At 39.9% G+C, this 9652-nt stretch overlaps 1 protein-coding gene across 1 annotated transcript in view; it reads right to left on the bottom strand.

Annotated features, from left to right (window-relative positions):
• Positions 1–93: 93 nt before the first annotated feature.
• Positions 94–9652, bottom strand: part of kcnip2 (Kv channel interacting protein 2) — a 29286-nt gene continuing 19727 nt past the window's right edge. The window contains exons 8-9 of the mRNA XM_051910291.1: positions 1786–1848; positions 94–1547 (exon numbers count right to left, since the gene is read on the bottom strand). Coding sequence (XP_051766251.1) covers positions 1500–1547; positions 1786–1848 — 111 coding nt within the window. The 3' untranslated portion in view covers positions 94–1499. The remainder of the gene's footprint in view (positions 1548–1785; positions 1849–9652) is intronic.

Here is a 9652-nt window from a genome sequence, read left to right as displayed (position 1 = left end):
AGTATGCGCTACAGTTCTGGGATCAGCCTTCTAAAGACATCTGCAGTTGTAAGTCAGGAAGTTGCTATTTAAATAGGCCTATATAAAAAGTGATTCTTTAAAATTGTATAACATTTTTTGACATATTATTTATACATTAATTTTTTTATTATTATTATTTTTAAAATGTTAACACAATTAGGTGTGAAGTAGCTAAGCATTGTAATTAAGGATTTTATGAGCATTTATAGAAATGCAATCAACACTGTTGTGCATAGCAATCATACATTTATTTAAAATTAAAAATAAATAAATAAAACTGGAAAAGGTCAACCATCACATGTTCCGAAAGCTTAAACATCTGATTTTAGCAAAAAAAAAAAAAAAAAAAAAAATCCACATGGAATATACAGCATCTACTGAAAAGTTTGGGTAGTCTATAAATGATTGCATGGTTAATTAAAAGAAAAGTTAAAAAAAAAAAAAAAAATAATAATTGTAAAATTGCTGTTTTAAGTAGCGTAATCAATGCCTGTGTTCAAAAGTCTTCTCACCAGAAATAAAAATGGAATAAATAAATAAATATAAATGCATTAATGAGAATGTAAAACATTTATCAGTGCTCCATTGCAAATCCACCAAAAACTGTCCCACTTTTGCATAGTTCATAATTCCACCATCTTTCTCTTAAGTGATATTAAAGGGATAGTTCACCCAAAAATGAAAATTCTGTCATCATTTACTCACCCTCAAGCTGTTCCAAACCTGTATACATTTCTTTCTTCTGCTGAACATAAAGGAAGATATTTTGAACAATATGGGAAACTGAACAGTTCTGGGGCACCATTGACTTCATAGTATTTTTTTCCTACTGTGGAAGTCAATGGTGCCCCAAAGCAGCCTGGTTACAAACATTCTTTAAAATATCTTCCTTTATGTTCAGCAGAAGAAATAGACTCATATAGGTTTGGAACAACTTGAGGGTGAGTAAATGATGACAGAATTTTCATTTTTAGGTGAACTATCCCTTTAATTATAAATTGCTGTGCATGTATGTATAATAATCTTAAGTAATGTATTACAACACAACTGAATTAATAACATCTGACATTAAAGTTTTTTGTAGGTTGTGCTTATAGGATTTTCATACATTCTGGAAACATAATTGTAACATGATATATGTTGTTAGTGCACTTAAAAAATACAATTGACAGACAAATTAAAAACTGAAAGATTCCCATTTTAAGTGCCTTTTATGTTGAACTGTCTTAAAATATTTCATCACATCATATTTAAAAAGAATATATAAAATGCAAAGACAGCGGCCTATAACAGCTGATCTTTAAAGACATAATTTTATCCTCAGGGTGTGAAATAACGTGGCATGCTCACATTGCATCTGTTCAGGTGTTCACTGTCAGTCTTTTTTGTAGGTACAAGATGGAGGAAGTCATCAAGCAGACGCCACAACAGATCAAAAACTGTTGCTGTTCAGCAATATTTGCCATCATCATATAGAGCTAAATTACATGATCCAACATATGCATGGACTCCATGATGGCCTCATCCTGAGCAAAAATGATGGATAAAAAGAAAATACAAAACAAAGAACATATTAAATATCATTGCAGGTCATGTAGGTATCAGCCAAATTAATTTTAGTTGCAAATTAATTTTAGGAGTGTTAATTTTGGACTTTAAAATGAGTCTTTATAATAGTGACATTCACATTCAACAAAGAGTTACATCATTTGTTACATCATTTTTATTTAATAGCAAAAGCATTAAAAAAAAACATCCTTGTACCGTTTGACACGTTTCCAGGAATTCCTCCATTGTGACGACACCATCATTGTTGCGATCCATTTTCTGAGTGCAAACAGAAAAACTTCAATAATTTCAGACCTATATTGTGCCAGAAACATGGTGAGCATTAGAAATAATAATAATAAATGATAAATTAAACAATAACAATAATTAGTTTTATGTATTACAACAAAAATATGTTCTAAGAATGTTTTGCTTTTAAGTTATGAAAACGTTCTTTCTGAATGTTCTCTGAATGTTAAAATGTCCAATTGTTTTAAATGTCTTAAAAATGTTTTTTTTTCTTGGTTATGAGAAAGTTTTTATGTGTTTCAGAAAAAAATTGTTCCATGAACAAATAATTGAGAACATTATTACTGTCATGGTTACCAATCCTGAAAATCCCTCCATTCACCACCGGAGGTCTCTTTCCCCTGAATACTGATTTGGACTTCATTTCCCAGCAACCCACATACCTGATTACACTCACAGCTGAACTCCATTTCACAGACTATTTCAGCTCTGAACAAACCAGTGCGAAGTTTTGTTTTGCCCCGGCTACAATTTTGAGCATTTATTCACTGTGATCTGTTGCTTGGTTTTGACTCTTGCTATTCTGGTTTGTTTTTGATTCCTGCTGACTGCCTTTTGACCCTGCCTGTCTGTGGATTACTCTGTATTTGATTGCTGCCTGCCCTGGCCTACTGCCTGGATGATTACATTAACTGCTCTGCCTGTTTTGCTGTTATTACTGGTGATCCGACTCGCGCCTATTTGTTTTCTGCTAACCCTTCTGTACAAACCGCATATGGATCTCAACCCAAACACGTCTGTTTTACAATTACATACCAGTGTGACCATAGTCCACTGGAGGCGAGTTGAAGTGAACCCATGTGCAGTCTATTTAAAATAAAACATGAACTAAATACAAAATAAACAAAGACCTGACTTGGCATGACATGGAATGAACATGAACAAACTCACCTAAAAGTGAGTTACATAGAACAAAGCTAGACAAAGGAACAATGAAAATGAGGGCTATAAATACACAAGACTAATTTGTGTCTGACTTGAAGCAGTGCATGCCGGTTAGAAATGTTTCTGATAAAGTATGCAAACGCAGCGCAAGTGTCACTGCAAAAAGCAGAAAGTGCCCGACTTCACGTCTCCGTTTTCAGCTCCTCCCCGACTGCACGCAGCTACTCTCGCCGATCGGTTGCATCCAGCTGCAGCCAATGTCAAACACACCTATAAGGCTTGTTCGAGATGAACTACACTAGCGAGATCTGCCGGTTGCAGGTGGGGGAGGAGTACAGAGACGGCCGTCAGGTCGGACACTTTGTGCTTTCCGTAGTGTGCTGAACCAACGTCAGTCATGGCAGACCACTCGTTTTTTGCGTTGATTGTAGCCGAAGAAGTGGATGCGACTGAAATTCCCATGTTTTGAATATCAGATATTCAATATCAAGATTGGATAAATACAGGAACTTGTCTAAGAAAATAACACGCAACACACGTCGTCCTTGTCATCATAGAATCTGACCAATGAGACCAATGTGATCGTAAGGCGGATGCAGCGCCGAGCAAAGTTAAATGGTGCGTTCCAAACGGGATATAATCGCCCTCCGAAGGGCACTTCGGAGTGAAAACAATCATGGCCGCCATATTGAAGGGTCCAAACCGAAGTGTTCAAAACTGGCCACTTCAAAGGGCCATTCGGAATGAAGGATTTCGAAGGGTACAACTGATGTACACTTCGGGCCCCCTTGATCCTTTGCACAGGGAAGTTGTTTGACGTCACAGAATAGGTACAGCCAGGGCTGGAAATGGCTGAGATTCACTGGGGGGACTCTAGATAGGAAGATTTGTTTGTCACCGGATGTCACCTGTTGGAGTTTGGGTTCCTTGCCGCTGTCGCCTCTGGCTTACTTTGTTGGGGACACTTGATATTCAACAATGTTTTTGATCTGCCTGCATTGACACCATTGTATGCGAACTACATTAAAAACTATTGATTTTTACAACGGAATGAATCAATACTGAATTTACTTAAGCTGGACAATAACACCATTTTCTTTAAGAGCTGCTGTGCAGCCAAAATTATTTACCTGTTATCACTGTAAAGCTGCTTTGACACAATGTGCATTGTAAAAAGCGCTATATAAATAAAGGTGACTTGACTTGAAGTATCAAGTTACTTTCAAAAGGTGTTTTACTCTATTTTGTTCACTTCCGTTTGGGATGGGGGGACTGGTTGTCTCCCTCGGTTGCTCCATCCTCCCTCGTGAGGTTTATTTATTTGTTTGTTGCTTTATTTTTGCAAAATGGCCCACACATGCAAAGTTGGTTGATAACACAGCTGCAATAAAGTAACAGCCTATAGTTAACAATTACTTGTTTACAAAGTGCCATGGGAAGTCAAACTATCTTTACTTAAAATGTTCTTATACTGAACGTTAATTCAGAATTAAGATGTTAATTCTTGGAATACAGACAGGTTTTTCCTAATGGCCATATCTGTCATATTAGCAAACACATTTTACACATGGGGAAAACCAATATTTAGTCAATAATTCAAGAAGGTTAAGCTCTTGATTCTAACTTGTACTTGGCCAATGAAAAAGTAGTTCTTGTAATTGTTTAACCATAGCATTTGTTATAATAAGAATATAATTACAGCTAGACCATTGATGACTCCTCATTGCATGCTTAGGGCAATGTTAACTTTCTCTCTTTTTTTTAAATCTATTCCCTTAATAGATTATATATTATAAATTCTTCAACAAGTTAGTTAAAATGTAACACAATAAATACAACAGAATGTGATAAACTCGTTAAGGTGGTCATGAGAAGTTTAAAAAGCTTGCAGGATCATCATCATGTTTTCCCCGTCTTTTCAGTGGCTGTTTTTAGATCATGTTTGACTTTCCCCATAGCGTTTTACTACATTCTCAATAGAATTCAAATCGGTTTCACATTTTATCATAGGAAAGGCTCGCGCAAATCTTATACTTTTGGAGCGCGCGGCGCGTCACTCATGCTTATAAAAGCTCCGAACGTGCGATGTATACAATTAATTAATTGCCTGATTCTATTTTTCGGTGTGGGGGTTACAGTACCGGCAACATGTGAGAAGTGCCGGTACGCAAGACAAAGCGAGGCTACGGTACAGAATTAAAATAGAGAAGTGCCGGTGCGTACCAGCCCACTTCGAGCAGTATGATCGCGTGGGTGTTTGAATCCAGATCGCGATCTTTTTGTGATTAACCATGCAATTTTAGTGCGCTATGTTTTTATGCTGAATTCGTTTAGTTTTCATAGGCTATTGAGTGAATAAATACAGAAATCCATTCATTTCGCTAAAAAAAAAAAAATCGAACCAATTTGAACTGGAACGCCGTCCCCCCTCGAAATTCACTCCCTGGACGCCGTCCCCCCGCGTTACCCCCCATTTCCAGCCCTGGGTACAGCAGGCTCAGAGTTCGATTTTACCTAGAAATGTATGTCCAGTATTTTTCTATAGGCCTACTAATGTAATATTTATACGAGTTAGATTTGGTACATTATTATGGTCAAAATGACATTGTACTTCAGCAAAAATGTTTTAATGCTACCTTTATCAGTCAATTCAAATGTTCCAAATACATAGACACATTATACATTATATTTAACGTAAAAGAACGGAAGTAGCCTATGTTACTACAGTAAATGAATGCGTATTAATACAAAAAGTAAACCAGAGGAAAAAAGATGAAGGCGCCTCCTTGATTGTCTCGCAGAAGTGCGTTCCAAAAACAATGTTTTTTTAACCCCTACACCCTTCATCCCTTCGAAGCTCTCACTCTGGAGGGTAAACCCTTTGGAAGGGATTAGGGCATAGGGATGAGCCCTTCCGAATGGAACGTAGGGAGAGATTGTATATCATAGGGAGATGAGAGAGTCTGTATCTCTTACCATTGGAGAAAGCGTAACGGTTAACTTAAATCACGTGCGGCACCTCTCAGCCTATTGTGTAATGGCAGTGACATCAGTGCCCGCCGTTCAAAACTCCTTCCCTGCATACCGCCTATGCGTAACACCAGAGCCGGAGCGTTATCATTAGCAGTTACGCTTTTTGGGCTAAAGGTTGTAGGCTTGCCTTCCAGTGGCTTTAGCAAAGTTGGAAAACTTTTCTAACCAGAATGCATTGCTTTTGTCAGGTGGCAGCCGATCTTCGAACAAGCCTAACAAGAACAACACAACACATGAACCAAGGGAAGCACATGACAAGATCACACAAGGGAACAAGGAATCACATGACATGACAAGGATACATGACTATAGGTGCGTTCAACTTCGGCTGCGGCTGGATGTGGTTTCCGCTCACAGTTGGGGAGGAGCTGAAAACGGAGATGTGAAGTCGGACACTTTCTGCTTCCCAAAGTGATGCTTGCGTTATGTTTGCATGTATTAGGCTCATTTGAGATGCGCCGCGCCTCACCTCGCCTGAAATGTAGACGAGAGTAGGCGGCTGCAGTGAGGGGAGGAGTGGAAAAAGTCGGATATCGAGGGATTCACACCCATGCGCTTTGTTGCTGATAAACTGGATGAAATGTAAGTTATGTTGCTTTTATATGAAAATAAATATGAGGAACAAGACGCCCAAGTACTTATGTAATTTCATTCAAAAGACGTGTTTATCGATCATTTTTACTTTAATACAGACATGTTTTATATATTTTTTAGAAATATGACAACAATCGCATAGCCCATAGAGATTGGGCTATGAGAGATCGCACTGTCAGAGAGTTGGGAATATTCACACATAATTTATACACACAAAAACAAACTTTTAAAATTAAACATTTTAAAAGAGAACAATGCATCAAGGCTGTTTAAACTAATCAGCATTGATCTGTGTTGTCAGCAAGTCGTTTCCCATCATGCTTTTGATCAGCGCAGTCGGTGAAGAGCAACTGCACCTGACTGCAGAATCCGATGCGTCCACCTCGCTGTCACGAGAGTGTTTTGACACACGTCGGCATGACATCAGAGCAAGGTGGTCCACAGTCGGACATATTTCTAACCGGCATGCGTCTCAAGGCAGGAACACACCAAGCCGACGGTCGGCTGTCGGGTAGTTTTTGTTCGTCGGCCGACTAAGTTTTCTCAGTGTGTTACGCACCGTCGGCTGAAGTTGGTCCTCGTCGGCTTTTTTCCGGCCGATTCGACATGTTGAATCGGCGTCGGAGCTCGTCAGTCCGTCGGGCCATCTGATCATTCTGATTGGCTGTTCAGCTACTGCCACCTGCTGGTATGGAAAGGCATTTCATCTTACGCAGGCGCAGAACGGACGTGCTACTTGGCTGTCGAGTGTTGGTTTGGTGTGTCAGGGCAACTTTGGACCTAGACGCTGCCGACGTGAGCCAACCCCGCAGTCTGCTTTCGTCGCCACTAGTTCATTGGCGTCGGCTTGGTGTGTTCCTGCCTTCACAGTGATCACCAGTGATCGGTTCTGCGCAGATTTTGCTCATCTCAAACGAGCCTTTTTTCACAGCTGAAGTGAATTAAATGCAACATTTTTCAAATACGAAGACGTTTCAGAGAGGTTTTCATTCATTTATTTATGTACTGCTTAATAAAGTATCTGTTTGTACAAGAAAAAAGCCTATACTATTTAAATACCACTGAAGTGGGATCTATGCTTTTATATCAGTTTTATGACACAATATAACATTACGACCACATGAAAAGATGGATTTGTGAGCATCAGTGGAACTGAAGGTGTCAGAATAAACACGAAACACATGTGATCATTGTCATGCAGTGAATCGTGGAATTTGTGTTGTAGTCAACACCACCTAATCCGAGACCAAGACAAGACCAAGACTATAGGCTTGTTCAACTTCTAGCAGCGCTGCACAGACCGATGGGCGTCTGGCTTGATGCAGTGCATGCCGGTTAGAAATTTTGTCTGATGCTGAACACACCTATTAGGCTTGTTTGAGATGAACTACACTAGAATTAAAGTGTCTTTGAATAAAAATGTCTTTGAAACATCGGTGTATTAGTCAAATATTGCATTTATTTAACTTCAGCAATGGTAAAGTATGCAAACGCAGCACAAGCGTCACTGTGGGAAGCAGAAAGTGTCCGACTTCACATCTCCGTTTTCAGCTCCTCCCCTACTGCAAGCGGCTACTCTTGCCAATCAGTTGCATCCAGCCGCAGCCGATGTCGAACACAACTTCAACAAGTGGTTGAGATCAAGACAAGATGCAGAATGAGACCGAATGAAGACCAAGACCAGACTAGCACTCCTCAAATTCATCTGAAAAATACGTATTTACTGCCAGAAGCTGCAATCTGAACTGGTAAAATTACAAATGCATAAATAATGTTGAAAAGAATGTTTTAGAAATAAAATTTTGTTTATTGAATGTTTGTATAAAAGCGCTATCATGTTTGCAATCGTGCTTAAATTTGTGAAAACAGCTCTCTTGCTCTTGAATTATATCATGTTATAATATAAAAATCCAGTACATTTTTGCTACAATATCTTGAATTTTGTGGGCATTTATATTATTTTGGTGACATTTTTGATAAATCCCTCATTAATTTCTGACCCGGCACAACAGTGTAAATACATCAAATTAGAAACAAGTTATTGATTGCATCTGAAGCAGAAAGTTTTACATCCAATCACATTAATGATGTTAATAAATATATCAGACATTGCACCGGCAATTTAGTAATATCCCCGCAGTTGTGGTCTTGAACGGAATTAAAATAAAATCTTGAGTCCTCTTAGTCTGAGACCGAGACTAGACCGAGTACAGACCAAGACCTTCCAAAAATGAAGACCGGTCTCAAGTACTACAACATTACGTGGAACAGCTGTGTTGTCATCAGAGCTTGTGCAGCCAGCTGTCTGCTCTAGAGTCGCTCTCACAGTACTTTGATGCCATTAATCAGGGTGACGTGGTGTTGGCGCTGTCTCAAGTCGGACAAAATTTCTAACGCCATGCACTGCTTCAAGTCAGCCGCCAATCAGTCTGCACAGTGCTGCATGAAGTCGAACAAGCCTATTGTCTGAATACAAAGTAAAGGACATCAAAGTATGAAAGGGCGGCTCCAGACGTCTTCACAAAATAAAGCCCAAAACACAAAAAGTCCAGGATGGTGGTGGACCAGGACCAGGACCAGGACCAGGCCCATGAAGGGTAACTGGAACTGGATCATGGCCTGGACTCTGGAGCAGTGGCAGAGACCATGAACTGTGGGCCATGGATCAATGCAAGGCCAGGATCGTGGAGTTGTGGTGGCCCTGGGCTGTGGAGCACTGGCCGGACCTGTATCATTGAGTATCATTGAGTCTGCTCACGAGCACCCCCTTTGCGGCCGCTATGCGCCCTCGATGCGCACTTCAGCTGAGCCCCCGAGTCTGCGAGCTATGCAGAGGACTTTATCCAGCAGTCAAAGCGTCATTACGTCACGAAAGTGCGGACTCAGAGGAAGACCGTAAGGGTTTAGGGTGCCATTTGGGACCACACCCATGATGGCTGGAGGCTCTGGCATGACGGCCATGATGGCTGGAGGCTCTGGCGTGGCGGCCATGATGGCTGGAGGCTATGGAATCTGCTGGGTTCATGATTGGCGGACTAACTTTTATAGTCCACTGGAGGCGAGTTGAAGTGAACCCATGTGCAGTTTATTTAAAATAAAGCATGAACTAATTCACAAAACAGAACAGAGAAACACATGACCTGAACAACCAATAAGAACAACACAACACATGAACCAAGGGAAGCACATGACAAGATCACATAAGGGAACAAGGAATCACATGGCATGACAAGAAAACATGATTACAAAATAAAAGACATCC

The sequence above is a fragment of the Ctenopharyngodon idella genome, chromosome 10 (assembly GCF_019924925.1).
Source record: "Ctenopharyngodon idella isolate HZGC_01 chromosome 10, HZGC01, whole genome shotgun sequence".
Lineage (NCBI taxonomy): Eukaryota > Metazoa > Chordata > Actinopteri > Cypriniformes > Xenocyprididae > Ctenopharyngodon > Ctenopharyngodon idella.
Note: the sequence above shows the minus strand (reverse complement) of the source record. Positions and strands in the feature narration are given on the sequence as shown.